This window comes from Dendrobates tinctorius, unplaced genomic scaffold, assembly GCF_039654945.1.
Source record: "Dendrobates tinctorius isolate UK_male_01 unplaced genomic scaffold, ASM3965494v1 ptg000116l, whole genome shotgun sequence".
Taxonomy (NCBI): Eukaryota; Metazoa; Chordata; class Amphibia; order Anura; family Dendrobatidae; genus Dendrobates; species Dendrobates tinctorius.
The window spans coordinates 21,235,678-21,253,824 of record NW_027361784.1 but is presented as its reverse complement, the minus strand read 5'-3'; the positions used below and the strand labels follow the sequence as shown (position 1 = coordinate 21,253,824).

At 46.6% G+C, this 18,147-nt stretch overlaps 1 protein-coding gene across 4 annotated transcripts in view; it reads right to left on the bottom strand.

Annotated features, from left to right (window-relative positions):
• TAF2 (TATA-box binding protein associated factor 2) overlaps positions 1 to 18,147 on the bottom strand; it is a 238,472-nt gene that overhangs the window by 157,407 nt on the left and 62,918 nt on the right. For all 4 annotated transcript variants that reach the window (XM_073590239.1, XM_073590238.1, XM_073590241.1 and 1 more), the window contains exons 12-15: positions 14,521 to 14,675; positions 11,914 to 12,028; positions 8,115 to 8,224; positions 6,803 to 6,868 (exon numbers count right to left, since the gene is read on the bottom strand). In XM_073590239.1, coding sequence (XP_073446340.1) covers positions 6,803 to 6,868; positions 8,115 to 8,224; positions 11,914 to 12,028; positions 14,521 to 14,675 — 446 coding nt within the window. The remainder of the gene's footprint in view (positions 1 to 6,802; positions 6,869 to 8,114; positions 8,225 to 11,913; positions 12,029 to 14,520; positions 14,676 to 18,147) is intronic.

Below are 18,147 nucleotides of genomic sequence, written 5' to 3'. Positions count from 1 at the left end.
TGGGAAGCAGTGGACGAATATTGTGTTGACAGTTCCCTAGACTTGGGGTACTGCCGCCTGCAGAACCAGTCTACCCAGGCTCGCATCCGCTGAGGACTGGGTATGAACACTGTAGTGTTTCGTAAACGTGTGTAGGCTAGTCCAAGTGGCCGCCTTACACACTTGTTGTGCCGAAGCCTGATGCCGAATGGCCCAGGAGGCCCCTACTGCCCGTGTAGAGTGTGCCGTGATACCGGCCGGAAGAGGGGAACTGTTAAGTCGGTAGGCCTCATGTATGGTGGACTTGATCCACCTGGCAAGGGTAGCCTTGGAAGCCGGCAGTCCCTGGCGACTACCTTCTGGAAGAATGAAGAGGGAATCAGACTTCCGGAAAGGTGCAGTCCTGGACACGTAAATCCGCAATGCTCTGACGAGGTCAAGCGTATGCAGAGCCTTCTCCACTCTATGAACCGGAACCGGGCAAAGGGATGGCAGTGAAATCTCCTCATTGAGGTGAAAGTTGGACACAACCTTCGGAAGGAAGGATGGTACCGTGCGGAGAACCACCTTGTCCTGGTGAAAGGCTAGGAAAGGCCGTCTGCAGGAAAGTGCTGACAATTCCGACACTCTGCGTAACGAGGTGATCGCCACTAGAAAAAACACTTTCTGAGACAGAATGGAGAGTGGAACTCCTCTGAGGTTCGAAGGGTGGAGCTTGCAATGCTGTCAGGACCAGATTGAGGTCCCACGTATCCAACGGACGTTTGTAGGGAGGAACCAATCGGGAAACTCCCTGGATGAAAGTCCTTACTTGCGGTTTAATAGCAATGCGCTTTTGAAAAAGGACTGAAAGCGCCGACACCTGACTCTTAAGCGAACTTAAGGATAGCTTGGCATCTAGGCCCGATTGAAGAAAACCTAGTACCTTCAGGAGGGAATAAGGGAGTGGGACTTGTCCATGAGATTCGCACCAAGAAAAGAAAGCTCTCCAGGTACGATAATAGAGCTTGGCGGAGGCAGGCTTCCTTGCCCTGATCATAGTTGCAATGACTGCCGGTGAAAAACCTGCCTGGGTTAGAATCCAGGTTTCAAGGGCCATGCCGTCAAATTGAGAGCCCCTGAATTCTGGTGGAAGAACGGACCTTGAGACAGAAGGTCGTGACGGTCAGGTAGACGCCAGGGGGCGTCTGCCGTAAGTTGGACGATGTCGGCGTACCATGTACGTCTGGGCCAGTCTGGCGCGATGAGGATGGTCGGAACTCCCTCTTGCTTGATCTTCCTCACGACCCTGGCGATTAGGGGGAGGGGTGGAAAAATGTACAGGAGTTGGAACTGGGACCAGTCCTGGACCAGGGCATCCGCTCCGAGCGACCGCGGGTCGTGTGTCCTGGCCATGAAATTGGGGACCTTGGTATTGAGATGGGATGCCATTAGGTCCACCTCCGGGGTTCCCCAGGGTTGACAGATCTGGTAAAAAATCTCGGGATGGAGAGACCACTCCCCCGAGTCCATTCCTTGCCTGCTGAGGAAGTCGGCTTCCCAGTTTTCTACACCCGGAATGTGTACTGCAGAAAGTACCGACCTCGTGTCTTCCGCCCAGCGGAGGATATGAGCCACTTCTCTCATCGCCTGGGCGCTGCGGGTCCCGCCTTGGTGGTTCACGTATGCCACAGCCGTGGCATTGTCCGACTGTATCCGTATGTGCGAGGCTGCAAGCAAGTGATGAAAGGCCCTGATTTCCAGAACATTGATGGGCAATGTCACTTCCCTCGGTGACCACTTGCCCTGTGCCCTGTGATGTAGGTGCACCGCCCCCCAGCCTGTCAGGCTTGCATCGGTAGTCAGGATCTTCCATTGTCCTGAGAGAAAGGGCTTCCCTCGTGTAAGCGAGGTTGGTTTGAGCCACCAATGCAGGGACCTGTCGAGGGAGAAGGGGTTCCTGTCCCAAGATCTGATTAAGGCTAGTTGAAGGACCCTGAGGTGAAACTGGGCAAATGGCACTGCCTCTATTGCTGCTGCCATCCTGCCGAGGACTCTCATGGCAAACCGGAGAGATCGAGGAGGACTGCGAAGGAGTGTGCGAACTCCCAGATGGATGGCCAGTGTCTTGTCCTTGGGAAGGAGCACCAGGCCCCTGGCGGTGTCAAATACCATTCCCAGGAATCTTAGAGTCCGAGTTGGGATAGTCGACGATTTCTGTAGGTTGACTAGCCATCCCAGGCGACTCAGTGTGTCTATTGTGATTGAGACACTGACCTCGCAGTCTTTGAAAGTGGGAGACTTGATGAGGAGGTCGTCCAGGTACGGGACGACTAGGATGCCTCTTGAGTGCAGGACGTCCATGGTGGCCGCCATGACTTTGGTGAACGTTCTTGGAGCCGTGGCGAGTCCGAACGGAAGGGCGACAAACTGGTAGTGGTTTTGGTTGACCGCGAACCTGAGAAACCTTTGGTGGGCGGGAGCAATTGGTATGTGGAGATGCGCATCCTGTATGTCTATGGAGGCGAGGTATTCTCCCTGGTCCATGGATGCAATGATGGACCGGAGGTACTCCATGCGGAAATGACGGACCCGTACGTAATTGTTGAGCTGTTTTAGGTCCAGTATGGGTCGGACGCCGCCTCCTTTCTTGGGGACTACGAACAAATTTGAGTAGAATCCTCGGAATCTCTCGTTCGCGGGAACCGGCACCACAACTCCTGATTGAAGGAGAGAGGAAACCGCTTGGTGGAAAGCACGAGCCTTTTCTGGTGGTGTTGGAGGAATAGAAAGGAAGAACCGGTTCGGTGGAACGGAAGTGAACGCTATCTTGTATCCAGAAGACACTATTTCCCTGACCCACCTGTCTTCTGTAATAGGCAGCCACACTTGCTGAAAGAGTAAAAGTCGGCCGCCTACTGGTGGGGTGTCTTCCGGAGGTCGCGAGTCATGATGAAGCGAAGTTCTGAGGTTTTCCTCCCTTGGGTTTCGCTTGGCCTGCTTTCGACTGCCAAGCCCTGTCCGGTCGCTGCTGTGTCCGTGGGTTGTCTCTGCGTGGAGAACGGTTACGGTTTTGCACTGGGCGCGAAACGGACCAGCCCAAGGAATTCCGAAAGGATCGGAATCGCGTCTGGTTTCTTCGTTTAAACGTGCGTTTCGGTTTTAGTTGAGGGAGAGAGGTACTCTTACCCCCAGTGGCATTGGCTATCATGGTGTCCAACTTTTCGCCGAAAAGTCTTCCAGTAAAATACGGAAGTCGCGTGAGGGACTTCTTTGAGGCCGCATCCGCTTTCCATTCTCGCAGCCAGAGGATGCGTCGGATCGTGATGGCGTTTGATGCTATTCCCGCTACACCTCTGGCGGAATCCAGGGCTGCATGAATCATGTAGTCTGCTACCACTGCTATCTGGACCGCTTGGTCCGAGAGCTCAGGATTTGAAGCCTGAAGACCCTCCTGTAGTTTTTTGGCCCAAGCCAGGATGGCCTTGGCTGCCCAAACTGAAGCAAACGCAGGGCCCAGAGAGGCGCCTGCCGCTTCGAAAATAGAACGAGCCATGCGTTCTACTTGCCGGTCTGCTGCGTCCCTGAGGGTTGAGCTATCCGGCAGAGAGAGTAAAGTCTGCGCTGCTAGCCTAGAAACCGGAGGGTCCACTTCAGGTGGATCTGTCCATTGTTTGGTGTCTTTCTGTGGGAAGGGGTACTTCGCTTCCAAATATTTGCTATTAGCGAATTTTTTCTCAGGCTGCGCAAACTGTTTGGTAAGTATTTTCTCAAACTCATGGTGATTAGGGAAGACCTTAGGTGGTTTCTGAACACTTTCGAAGCAAATCCTATGTTCTGGGACTTCCGGGGCAGACTCTGGAATTTTTAGCACCAGATGAATGGCAGAAATTATGTCCTCAACTAGCGCTGTATTGCTAGGGGGAGAAGGTACCACGGACCTGACCATTTCGTTATCTGAGTCGGAGTCACAGATGCCCTCCGAATCCTGTGCCTCGCTAAAGAGATCCCTGGAGGGCGACCTGGGGCGGGGGTCTTCTGTGGTGGGGGATCCCTGTGGTAAATTGCACTGTCTGTCTGTGGCAGGGGACTGCCCAGGAGACCTAGAATGACGCTGTCTCTCCCTGGAGGGGGACGACCTTGTGCTATAGTGCGACTCAGGTGATCGAGACCTGTGGGTCCGCTTACGTCTGTGAGAGTCGGAAGCAGCATGTTCCTGAGACAAGCTGTCCGTTTGCTGTGTACCGTCCATAGCCGGGGCCCGACTCTGCAGAGCTTGCAGCAATGTGGCAGTTAGGTTGTCTATGGACTGTGACATAGACTGAGACATCTGAGTTGCCCATTCCGGCGTGGCCTGTGACACTGAAGCGTCAGTAGGGACTCCCTTGTGTTCTGACCCAGAGTTCTGGATGCAGTCCCGGCAGTGCGGATATGTGCTACCACTAGGGAGCGTGGCTTTGCAGGCTGTGCAGAATGCATAGAAACATTCCTGCCTGGTTCTCTTCCTTGAGCCCGGCATAGTGCACAGAGGCTGGCTATAAGGGATCGTACAGGGGTGGCTACGCAGAGGGAACCCACAGAGAGCCTTATAGGAAGTATGGATTCACAGCTGAGTAATGAGAACCCAGCTGTGAGCTTACCCCACCGGTGTGCCCCTAGGTCCAGCGCCGACAGATCCCAGTTCTGTGCCCCCCGGAGACCGCTGTGATGCTCCTCTCCTGGATCTCATCCAGAAAAAATGGCCACCGGGACTCTGAGGAGAGGGAGGAGGGGGCGGAGAGCTGAAAAGGGCGCGTTGGGCTGTGTAAAAACGCGCCCTTTCTGCCTCAATCCGCCCCTTCTATGACACTCCAGTGTGTCATTTTAGTCATCCGGGGAGCGGGCCGGGGGGCGGGGAAAAGGCGGCGGCTTCGGCTAGGCCGAAGCCGCGGTCTAAATTAGAGGCCTGATGCCCAGGAGGGCTCCAGAGCGGCGCGGTAGTCCGGGGGGGGAGGCGGATTGGTACCAGACCCCCCCAGAATGGTCGACTGGATAGCGGTGGGGGTAGCGGTTTCTGTATGGGGGGCCCCTGAAGCGCTATGGAGCCGCTGCTGTTGCAGAGACAGGGACGCAGAAAAGCCCTGTCTCTGCTGTGCCATCCAGTCCGCACCCTCCCCCGGCCCCAACAGGATCCCTCAGCCGGCCTGGGGTCCCTGGAAGCTGCGGAATGCTGCCTGATCTCCGACCCTACCTGAGGCGTCTCAACCTAATGCCCCCTGCGGGGGATTAGGGAGGGTGCGTCTGTCACCGTCAGGGGGTCTTCATCTTCACCTCAACCTCAACCCAGACCCCTTAAAGGGGTTGGGGAAGGAGGGGGGTCTCGACCTCGAACCAGGACCCGAGGGACTGGGGAGGGAGCGACATGGGGAATAGCCACCTCGACCTCAACCGGGTACCCCTAATAGGGGACCGAGGAGGGTGCCGGGAGTCTCGCTGGAGACCCACTTTTCTTCATCTGTATTTCCGGACGAAAAAAGGAAAAAAACGGAAGAAAAAAAGGTGTGCCTCCTTGCGACACTAAGCAAAAACTGGAGAAGGCTGACGCCGTCCAGGGGTGTATACTGCAGAGGAGGAGCCAAAGTTAATCTTTTTCAGATTATGCATAGTGTTGCCTCCTAGTGGACAGCAGCATAACACCCACGGTTCTGTGTCCCCCTATTAGGCGACAGAGTAAGTAAGGCCAAGCATTACCGCTGCTGCAGAGGATAAGTTCATCAGTTACCAGCCTCATTAACCTCAAACTGACAGCATCTCCAGTAACAACCCTCATAAACCATGCACAGACAAAAACTAGCAGGCTTTTATGGTCAAACTGTGGCAAAGTAGCCGCTACTGAAAACTGCAAACAAGGGGAAACTTGTATTGGGCAAGCAACATAAGGACTGACCAATAGATCAGTGGAAAGCTGTAGTGTGGTCTGAGGAATCAAAATTTGAGAATTTTTCTTACCAACCACCTGGTCCTTGAGAGATGCAGAAAAGGTGAGTGGATGGAGTGTAGGAACCACAAGTCTTGTGACCAACGTGAAGTTTGGAGGAGGTTTGATGGTGATACTAATGGAGATTTATTCCAAATTCATGGCTAAATCACTCAGAATGGGCTCCACAGCATTCTGCAGTGACATGTAATCCCATCTGGTTTGCACTTAGTGGAACCACCATTTGAGTTGCAACAGGACAATGACCCACCCAAACACATCACCAGGCTAATTAAGGGCAGTATAACCAAAAAAAAAGAGCTATGGAGGCTGTGTCAGATGACATGGCCTCCACAATTAACTGACCTCAACCCAATGTAGATGTTTGGGATGAGTTGGATGCAAAGCAGCCAACAAGTGATCAGCACCTCTGGGAACACCTTCAGGACTGTTGCAAGTCATTCCAGGCGTCAATCTAATGAAGCTGTGTGAGCGGATGCCAGTGGGATGTAAAGCTGTCATTAGAGTAAAAGAGGGAGGTATTTTGAGGAATTTAACATTTAACAGACATTTTGGTTTGTTTGACATGCGTTTCATTATTTATTGTTTCCATATGTGTTCCTACGTGGATTTGCTGCCTTCAGTCTGAATCTACAATATGCACTTTCCAACAAAAACAAGGAAAGCCATTGCATGAATAGATGTATCCAACTTTTCACTGGTACTCCATTAGTATCCAGCACACCTGGAATATTAACCCACAGACCACTGATGTCAATGGGCTCCATGAAATGCTTCCCTCTCTCTATGGTAGTACTGCAAATAAAAGAAATAAAACATTCACCCATTTTACCTTTTGGCTCTCACAGCAGATTTACATTTACTTACTCCATAGCAGAAAGGTCCATGTCCACTTCTTCCCCATTCATCAGCGGAATTTTCTTCTTTTTATTTCTGCTCAAAAATGTAGAAAAACATTTTAAGTTATTTTTCATAATAAATTCTAGTTTTGTTAATTTTACTTTTATTTTTCAAATTCATATTAATAATAAAAAAAAAACATTATGCAAAAGAGACTTCATGAAAGATCTTAGCATACTGTGCCCTCAAGAAGCGCTTTGTGTCCCTACGCTTACAGACAAAAAACAAGTGAGAGCCTGCGTAATTCTTCCCGCTATCCGATCCCAACTTCTTGTACTTATTGCAGCCTGAAAAGTGTCAGAGTTTTACATGCATTTGTGCAGTTTTTAATGTTTAAGAGAGAGCAGTCTTTTTCCTCTTACAAAACTAAAAATTTTGCAATTTTCCTACTGGTAAATTTGGACTACTTTTGCATTTACAGTCCATTCAGGAAAAGTTTATAGCAGGCTCCTTAGTATCAGAGGTAAGATTACAATGACAGATAACACCTCTATACATAGCAGAAAACACAGGATCCAGCATTCATAATAGGTGATGTCACAGGTCACCTCCTCCTCCTGTACAGACTGATAACAGGATCCACCATCCACAATAGGCGATGCCACAGCTCACCTCCTCCCCAACAACCTTTGCACATGCTCACTAGATGCTTCAATACTAAAGATGGGGTCAGAGTCAGTTTTTGGTGCTAATGTACATGTAGATGTCTTTAAACAACAAAAAATGAGAGTCTAAAAAGTCCAGTGGCAAGCATAAAAATTGCAAGATATTTATTTTTAATAAAAACTATGATTTGGGGAAAAGTTTGGGGCAAATTTAATAAAAATAAAGGGACTGCGGAGGGCCTCACTTGGCCATTTCTCGCAGTCCCATAGACCAAATTGTATTTGTGGTGGGGAATTACCATTTAATGTACAGCCAAAATGTGTTCTGCAAAAGAAAAAAGTAATTAAAAATATGTGCTGCCACACGATGAACTGCGAATCATCCCCAGTCTCCTGAGGCTTAAGATACAAGGAGGGCAAATAAGCCTGTGTGTATTCTCCGCACTCCGGCTATGATCTGCCATTTACATAAGCTGCCTTCTGTTTAGAAGAGATTGGAAGGATGTTAAGAAACCGGATCCCCCTGATGTGATCTGGAGAGGAAACACGTGTTATTAGGACACTTAGGGCTATAGCAACAGCGAGGAAAGACGCCGCCGTGGTTCAAGCTCCGGCCGACGCCGCTCTAGGAACAGAAAAGAAACACAAATGGGAAGGACATGTCAGGAAATCACCTTCTACTCTTTGAGTGACAGGGGATGTCGTGCTTCAAGCTGTTTTCTTCGATTTGTAACGTGTGGTTAAAAGATCCGTCAAGCTCTTGCACCGTCACTTTAAGAGGACCCTATGGTGGGAAGGAAAGAGAGATGTAATAAGCTGCAAAACAAAACATTTATGGGGCAAAAATAGATGACAGAAGTGATCCATTCCCTGGGGACGCCAACATTATTCATTTATTTTTCACCATCCTTACCTTCTTAAGATCCATAGATTTATTTCCCATTGACATGAGAGTATAAGACTACGACGGCAAACAGCAATTCTAGCATTTACATTTTTTATTTCTGCTTTGCATTCACAGTATGGGATAATTATGATATTTTCTTCGTTTGGACAACTTAGCATATTGCAAAACCAAATATGTAATTTTTTTATTTTTCTATTTCTGCTTGAGAATAAAATGGGGAGAATTATCCATAAAATACATTATATATATATATATATATATATATATATATATATATATATATATATATCTATCTATAAATAATTTTTTTATGTTTTTTGTTACATTTTTTATTAGTCTCCTTGACGGACTTGTACCTGTGACCATTTCACTGCCTACACTGTAATATTGTAGTATTTTAGAATATTGTAAAACTGACGATCTCTGGCTTAACTTCATAGTAGGGGTAATATATCAGACAAGAGGCCATCTGGACAGACATATGACTGCGCCATGAGAACTCATTGGCCCCTATGATCGTGGCTCATGGAGGTGTAAGTGACAACCACCTCCCCACATGTCCTTAACTCTTAAAAGTTACAGTCACATTTAAAAGGGGTTGTCCACTACCTCTGGTGCAGCTGTGTCGGCACTGGCTCTCCCAGGGATTGCGTGACATAGTTATGTCATGAGATCCCTTTGGCCATTGAGCTCAGGCTTCACTTTCTCCTTCACTCTACATCTTTAAGTCTGTTGTTTTTATGGTTACCAAATTACAATTATCAGCCTTTGAAAGCTTTTTAGACCTTTTTTTGACAAATACATAAAATTTATGTAAAGACTTAATATTTATAGTGTTGTCCCTTATTTGAAGATTGACCACAGGTTCTCAAAAGATTAAGATCTGCGGAGTTTCCTGACCATGAAAAAGGAGATTTGCTGCCCCTCTTGACACCAGACTTCAAAAGCCCTTGTCACACTGCATTTGCACTGATACCTGCCTGCTGCCATCCCTGACCAAGCTCTGCACTGGTGTTGAACTGATTCTACAGCTGAATCCTCTTTAGTAGGGTTTCCATCTAAATATGTGAAACACTTGATTCAGAAGAAACCCCTGAGAGATCCATTCACTATAATGAGGGAGCAAAGTTAGGGTACCGTCACACTTGGCGACGCACCAGCGATCTCGACAATGATGCGACCTAGTAGAGATCGCTGGTGCGTCGCCACGAGGTCGCACAGTCAGACCTCAACAGCGACGCAGCAACGATACAGAACGATACGACGGTCATTGGGACTCTGTCTCTCAGACCTGTAGTATTGAGGTCGTTTGTTGGTGTCCCTGTCAAACAAAGCGATGCGCGCTGGCCAGCAGGACACCAACGATCAAAAAATGACCCAGGACATTCGAGCACGATCAGCGACATAGCAGCAGGGGGCTGATCACCGCTATGTGTCACACGTGGTGAGATCGCTATGTGAGACGGGGCCTTTACTCTGGACTCCGTCTGGCCTCTGTTTAGTAGTGCCTGGCTTTTCAGAAGTGCACAAAACTATGGCTGACGGCTCTTTTTATAAACGCCTAAAAAGATGGACAACGCCGGCGCAAAGTGCCTCCATCTGCCTCATATAGGGAATCTTCCGTCGGGTTCTGTCTGAATCATGTATTTCAGAGATTTACATGGAAATCTCTTGTGTAAGCGCACAGCGCAAGATAATTGGGAGCCGAGCCTTACTGCAATCTTTGGGAGGCACAATGAACAAATCAGCAACAGGTGAAGAATTGGTTTTGTTTAATTTTTTACGCCATTCCGGGTGCCGTATAAGCGAATACATGAATTTTTCAGGTCGGTGCGATTACATTGATACCAGATTTCTATAGTTTTTTTCTGTTTTGCTGCTTTTTCACAATAAAAACTATTTAATAGAAAAAATAATTGCTTTTACATTGCTATATTCTTAGGGACATAGCTTATTTATTTCTCCACTGACAGAGCTGTTTGGTGGCATTTTCAGCGATACCAGTTTTATTTACATTCGTCTTTTTGATCACGTTTTAGTCCACTTTTTGTTCGGCGGTATAATGATAAAGCATAGTTTTTACCAAGTTTTGCAATTATTTTTTTTTACGGTATTCACTAAAGAAGAGGTCTGGACGCAGCTATACCAAATATATGTATTTTTTTGTTTATTTTTGTTTTTACATATACATATCTGTGTGTATAATTTTTTTTCGTTATGTTGTAATTTTTTTTTATTTTTAAATAAACTTTTAAAAAACTTTTGTTTCTATTTTTTTTTTTTTAACTTAGTCCCTGTATAGGACTCTGATCGCTGTTATAAAGCATTGCACTGACAGAAACCTCTTAGACCATGCTCAGAGCATGGTCTAAAAGGCTTACCATAGGTGGTTGACTCGTAGGTCGCCGATAGGTTGGGAGAGGGAGCATCTTCTGCCTTCCAGCCTCCTAAATGTTGTGATCGATATCGATTGTGGCATTTAGGGGCTTTAACAACCCGGGGCCGTGTAGGCACCACTCCTCGCCATGAGGTCCCTTTCCAGCCATGACGTATGGGTATATATGGGTATGTCAAAGGTCGTGACATATGGGTACGTCAAAGGTCATGCAGGGGTTTAAGCAACCAGTCTCCTCTTATAATTCAATCAGCTTTATAGTGGTATCAGCTGCCTTGTCCATGTTAACACTTTCTCCTGAGCTAACGAGACGATCATTTTAGAGATGTAAGCAGTTCATTTGGTGAAATGGCTCAAATCAATTTTTTTTTGCAATTCATCTGATCACTTTTCATAACAATCTAGAGTTCATGTAAATTGCCACTATAAAAACTGAAGCAGCAAATTAGCGAAAAACAAAATTTGTCTCAATCTCAACATTTTTGGACATGACTGCAGAAAACATGAATAAATGGACAGCTGGATGACAAGAGTTACGGATGTAGCCCTATATACCCTACCATTGTCCAAATCAGTGCTGGCAGTGTCAACCTGTGCAGGGACACGCTACTTTGACAGAAAGAATGGTAACACCCAGTTATCAATGTATGGATATTTTGCTAGGAGGAATAATAAAAGAATGCCATGATGCAAAATTATACAAAAAGATGCCCAAGATTTCCCATTTAAATGGAAATACAAGAATTTAGGAAAACAGACCTGTCAATTGATAGTAGGCTCTTTTCAAGTCCTTGTTTAATTTGGGCTGATGAGTCCAGTGAGCGGTTATTTCTGAAGGTGCAATCATGTAAGTGGTCAGTTATCAAGTAGCACCTCCCATTGGACTAAGCCCATAATGAGCATAAATCATATGGGAATTATGTTAAAGTCTGCTCAGCCCCTTTCCTGGTCTACGTCATGGAGAGCGCAGATTGCCCAACATGTTTAACTTCACCAACTGTATTGGATTGCATTGCAAAACACAGAGAATTTTGTGCCCAGAAAATCAGCTCACGTATCTGTTTGCCTCATGTTCATTGCATACGATGAGCGTTCTCATCAGAAGTAGATTATATGTTTAACACCAAAATTACAAGAGCGAGCCAGACAAGAAAGGAGCGAAGCATCTTACCACGTATTTCTGTGTGCCAAGAACGGTGCACTCCTGCTTTATCTCCAATTCTAACACATTGCGTTTTCTGTTAAAAGCGAAGCTGCCGTAAAACTTCACCACGCCGCTCTGGTCTCTGGAAGACAACGTTAAGGAGTGGCTCCACGGCAAGATGGGAAGACTGAACCCCCCGATATCATCACGAATATGTGGCCACTAACTGACATTTAAAGGGTATGTGTCAACAGAAAATGACCTTCTACTGAGCACCTGTCACGTCAGGGGCTGACCTTTTTCAGAAAAAGGGTGATTTTACCTAATAACATTAGTTTGAAAAAGTGTCCAAAAGTTTACCTAATGCCGCTATTTGACTCTTTTCCAGCACAATTTGGGCTCCATAATTCTATGTAGTGCCAATCCACTGTAAAAGCACGTGATCTTGTGTGTTATAGTGAAAATATGTGCTTTTTTTAACCCTTTAACTACATGTTCGACAGATGGCATCTGTCTAACAGCAGTGACTGGAGCTAGCTCCGATCGCTGCCATCTAAATGACGCAATGAGACGGAGGCTACCATTTTAGATCTATGTGAAGCGGGCTTCATAGCAGACTGTGAGTTATTCTATACTAGCTGAAGAGCCCAGCGCTGCCCGGGCATAGTAACAAACTGTGGGTCCCGCTCTCTCTTTTAACAGCCCCGCTCTCCACCCGCCATCACGCTCTCTCCTTCCGCAGCCCCACTGTCCACCCGCCATTACGCGCTCTCCTTCCACAGCCTTGCTCTCCACCCGCCGTCCCGTTTTATCCCTCAGCAGCAGTGCTCTACATCCGTGTCCGGCTGTCCCTCCACAGCCCCGCGCTCTCCTTCCACAGCCCACCCCTAATATCCCATATCATCCCGTCAGAGCCACCGGATTACTACCCCTAATATCCCACATCATCCCGTCACAGCCGCCGGACTACTCCCCCTAATATCCCACATCATCCCGTCAGTCAGAGCCATCGGACTACTACCCCTAATATCCCACATCATCCCGTCAGAGGCACCGGACTACTACCCCTAATATATGGGTATATGGGCAGGGAGGCGGGGGGATTCATTTCTGTCCTGTGCTATCTGCTCCTTTCTGGGGGCAGACAATGGCTGGGAGCTTATGTTCCCGGGGATGCTAGATTTCTCCCACCATGGCAGTGTCTGCTGAGGTGTTGTCACCTACATTCACTTTTATATATAGAGATATGCCCCAGCTCACCTACCTCTCTGTTCTTCTCCCTCCTATAGACTTTCAGCCCTACATTTTTAATGAGCCCTGAATTTGAAGAAATGTCTCCCTTTAGTGGTCTGCTTCATGATAGGTTGGTGATACACACACACATACCCTCACTTTTCTATATAGAGATACTGCAATACTGTGGTATTATAGTGCTATAGTATATAGTGTGAGTGCCCACAAGTTCAACTCACCCTAAGAGCCCTAAAAATTTTAGTTCATGTTTCTCATTTGGCACCATTGCTCCAAGTGAATATCGGCCGGTCCCTCGGCCCTGGGGAGCAATGGCCGGCTCCGCTGCCACCGGTGTATAACCTCTGAGCCTCCCCATGCCAGAACAGCTACTGGTGTAGAACTCACTGCTACAAGCGTGGTCCTGTAATAGGAGCCACCGATGTAACAAGTCCGTTCATGTCTTTTCTTCCTTCCTCAATATTCCACCATCACCTGACAGTGATATTATTGAAAAGTAGACGGAACTGCAGCAGCCCAGCCGTTCAACTGCCAGGAGCATCATGGCCGAACAGCTGCATGCAGCCTTACATCACCAAGCACACTGCCGAGCGTCGGATGGAGTGATGTTAAGCCACCACTACTGGACTCTGGAGGAAACGTGTTCTGTGCAGTGAAGGATCACAATTCTATTTCTGGCATCTGATGGACGAGTCTGGGTTTGGGGAATACCTGGAACTTACTCACCTGACTGCATTGTACCTGCCGTAGTTTGATGGAGGAAAAACACTATGGGCTTGTTTTTCAGGGGTCAGCCTCGGCTTCTTACTTCCAAAGAAGGCAAGTTTTAGTGCTTTAGCACAAGACATTTTTGACAATTGTGGCTTCTAGCTTCGTGGGAACAGTCTCGGGAAGGTCATTTTTTTGTTTCCTATAACTGTTCTCTGTGCGCAAGGTCCTTACAGACATGGAGGGGGAGTTTGGTGGTGGAAGGACATGAACGGCCGCAGAGACCCCAAGACCTCAATCGTAACAAATATCTTTGGGATGAACTAGAGAAGAGATTGTGACCCCGGCCTCTCCCTTAACATCAGGGTCCGACCCCAAAAATACTCTTCTTTAGGGTCAAAAATTCTCAGAGATATCAACCTTAATCTTGTATAATATCTTCCCAGAAGAGGTGTTATAGCTGCAGAGGGGGAACCAGCTCCATATTAATGAGTATGGATGTAGAATGGGATGTTATAAAAGCTTCTGTAGGTGCAAAGTGGAGGCGGCACATACTTTTATACATATAGTGCTGTTATATCTAAAGTCCTCATTTCCTACCATCTACAAACATCCCCAGGACCTGATCCCTTCACCTTCACACATTAGATGAGAGACTTCGGTAATAAAGGATACACCCATTGCTTTATTAGCGGCTGGATGTCTTTTCCAGACACGTTGGAGATGGATTTCAAAAAGCCAGATGTGGAAACCAACATCTGACTCCACATGTGGGACTGGAACTTCTGAGATGAGGCGGTGCTGGCCAGGCTTAAAAGCTTGTTGAAAACCTAGAGGGAGGAAAAAAAAGGAATAATTACGAGAAGGTTTACCAGCAAGGAACCTAAGACAGAACCGGGCAGCGGTGCCAGCGAGAGACAGAAAAACATTATCACATGTGAAATGGAGCAGTGTACCAGAAGGACTATAACTCGGGGCGATGATCCTTAGATGTCAGCACTCAGGAGAAGCCAGTCCAGAGCGCAGCTGAATGTGTGCTGATTTACTGTACGCACCCATTACTGGCAGAATATACTGCGCTTGAGTATATATACTGTATATAGTCACCCCATCCAGCCACACCATACACCACGATACATGCTCAACCCAGACTATTCAGGGATCGCAAAAAAAAAAAAAAAGGTATAATGATTACAAAGCAGTATATAACAATGCACGTTACACCTATCCATAGGTTTAACGATCCCAAGAGATGAATCCCATATTTAATCCCACAAAACGATGAGAGAAGAAAGCCCACAGCCATCTCACCGCACATTAAGGTACAAGACGTGGAGCTATACAGAGTGAGACACAATTGTGACCAATGTACTGGCTAAAATCTTAGTCAATATTTTAAAGGGAACCTATAAGACCCCTGTAGCTTCTAAACTGCCCCCAAGCCTTTTTTTCAAGTATTGTAGGATTGTGTTTTTTTTTTGCTTTCTGCAACTGCATATAATTCAGCAAAAGCAACTTCTGTACATCACCTCGCACTATGCTAAGGAACCAGGACTAGTCCGGTGAGGCGTTAACTCGCTGACAATCGTCGGGTTCAGTAGTTGCAGTCACAACCCCAGGACATGATGGACAATGCCTGGACTGCTGCCACCTTCAAAGTTTGCTTTTCTCCCTATCACAGTTTTGCTAGTAGTTTGTGCACCATCCTTCGCTATGTGCGCAATGTCCCTCGCACACATTACTCTCTCCACGCGGACGTTGCTGAACTCCTTTACTATCACTTCAGTGTGAGTGTGAGCACACAAATCACACTCTACCCAATTGTCTCATGCGCCAACACTTTAGTGCAGGAGCGCACACACACCTCACACTCTCCTCTCTACGGTCAACACTTGGGTATAGTGAGCAATGTTAGCAGCGAGGAGAGAGTGATGTGTCTTCCAGCACAGGGACACTGTACGCGTAACGGAGGTTTATCTTCAGACAGCGCTGGCTCTGAGAAAGCGAAGGAGTCGCCATAATCTATACAAGTGGGGGAAACCGTGCACTGAGCACTTAAATTTGCACGTTACAATTTATTTTTGGTGGCAACAGAAGAACATATTTAAAAAAACAAAAAAGACCAATTGCTGCTACATGTCGTACAAGGCTAGTGTCTATTTGTTTTTACTTTTAAGTCCAGATAAGTTTAAAATAATACAAATAAATAAAAAAAATAACAATATACACCCTCACTCACTGTGATTCTATGTCAAAAGAAAGAATAGGAAGCAGCAAATGCGTCACAAAATAAAGGCAGTGCCAGTCTATATATATAAAACGCAAAATCTGTAGTAGCCCGCTCTATACAAATCCACAATTCTCGCCCGATTTGGGTGAAATTTGGCACGCCCCCTCTCCACCCACAGGAGCAGAATCCTGCGCATGTTACATCTCGCTAGCGTCCCCCCCGTCATGAGATTGGGGCCCTCAAAGTTAGGCACTATACATATAATGGAGAAATGTGAAGGTGAAAGTAAAAGTGCTGAAGGGAAAACAAAAGTTGGGACGGATTATAGTGATGTCGAAAAAGAGTCGCTGCTAAAGGGGCCGCACCACCACACGCAACACACAAACATTTCACAAACAAAATACAACATCACACAGACAGCACACATACACCAACCCACAAGCTTAACACCACACAAATGCCACAACACACCACACAAACACCAGACCACTCTACACACACATAACACAAAAACCACCCCACAAATTCCACATGCATACCACACACAAGCAACGACCACACACGCATGCAAACACACTCAGATGGATGCACCCTACGCACACGGACAAACATTACTGAGCAGCAATATTTGTCAGGTGAAAAATGCCGCATAGTAAGATTGTCATTATTGCTTACTATACAGGGAGCTTTCATCACTGAAGCTGCTGAGGTAAAGTTAAAGATGAGCTCTGATTGGTTGCTATGGGCAACTAGACAAGTCTGCCTGTGAGGCGGTTTTCATTACTGAGATGTGAGCTCCTTCAGGTCATAGTAATACTGTGTGAGGGCTGCTCTGTATTTACAATTCATCCTATTACATCTCTTATCAGTGTCAGGTGAACACTAAAGGGTCATAATACTAAGGACTGTTTTTTTAAAATGCCGCCCAAAAAACGACCATCTATTGGGCAAGTTCATCCAAAAAGCTAAGAAAGCAAAATTGGGTCAAAGAGCTGAGACAAGTGAACAACGTGACTCGCGGCTTGAAAAGAAATGGATGAGACAGGCTAAATGTAAGGCAGCTGAGACATCAGAGCAACGGGAATGTAGTCTTCACCAGAATCGGATAAGGCAGGCTGAAGCAAGGAATATGGAAACATCTGAACAACAGGATGAACGTTGTGAAAATGACCACATACTTTAGCTACCATAACCGACAATTTAACATATTTTCCGGGAGCGAAGCCGCGGGTATTCTACTAGTTCTAAATAAAACAAAGTTACAAAACTTCAGCGTACCAATAATCTGCTTTACTTAGGCAGAGAATAGGAAAACTGCAAGATCTCAGCGTTTATGTAAGTTAAAACATCACGGTTTTTGTTTGTTTTTTTGTATTTCCGGTCTGAAAAAAAAAAAAAGTGGATTATTGCTGTATTACTTTTATTTTTGAAAGCAGACAACACAGGATCACTAAAGGTCCGAATATAGAGACTGGCAGGGCACCTGGGAAGTGATGCCACAAAGCTGGTAAGGAAGCCAAGCAACTATGACGATATAGAGAAAAACACACACCAAAAAAAAAAAATCGTTTTAGGTCTTTAAAGAGGTTCTCCTCTTTCAGAAAATCTTGTTACTCTGCTGCAATTTCTAACTTAAAAAAAAACAAAAAAAAACTTTACTAACCCTTCCATGATCTAGGGCTGCCGCCAAACACCAAGCTCAGCGGTTCTGCCTGCCTTGACTGATTGTCCTGCATAGAGCTCCGTGGTTGACTGCTGTGCTACCAACAAGGCATCAGTGAGGCAGCAACAGCCAGACACCGGGAGCAGCGGTGAAGACTCAACGCTGAACCCGGCAAGTGAGTAAAACACTTTTTTTTATATTTTTGCTTACAAGTCGTGGACCTTCTTTACATAAAAGGGGACAACCCTTATAAGTTGGAGTCCTAGGAGCGACGCCTGCACAACATCTCCAGTTTACTGCCCATTTGTGATCCAGCTGTTCCCTACTTATGCGCCGCTGCTCGGTACAATCAGATTCTAGGCACGCTGATCTCCAAGACGGCCCTCGCTGAGCTGTTCTGCCAAATCAG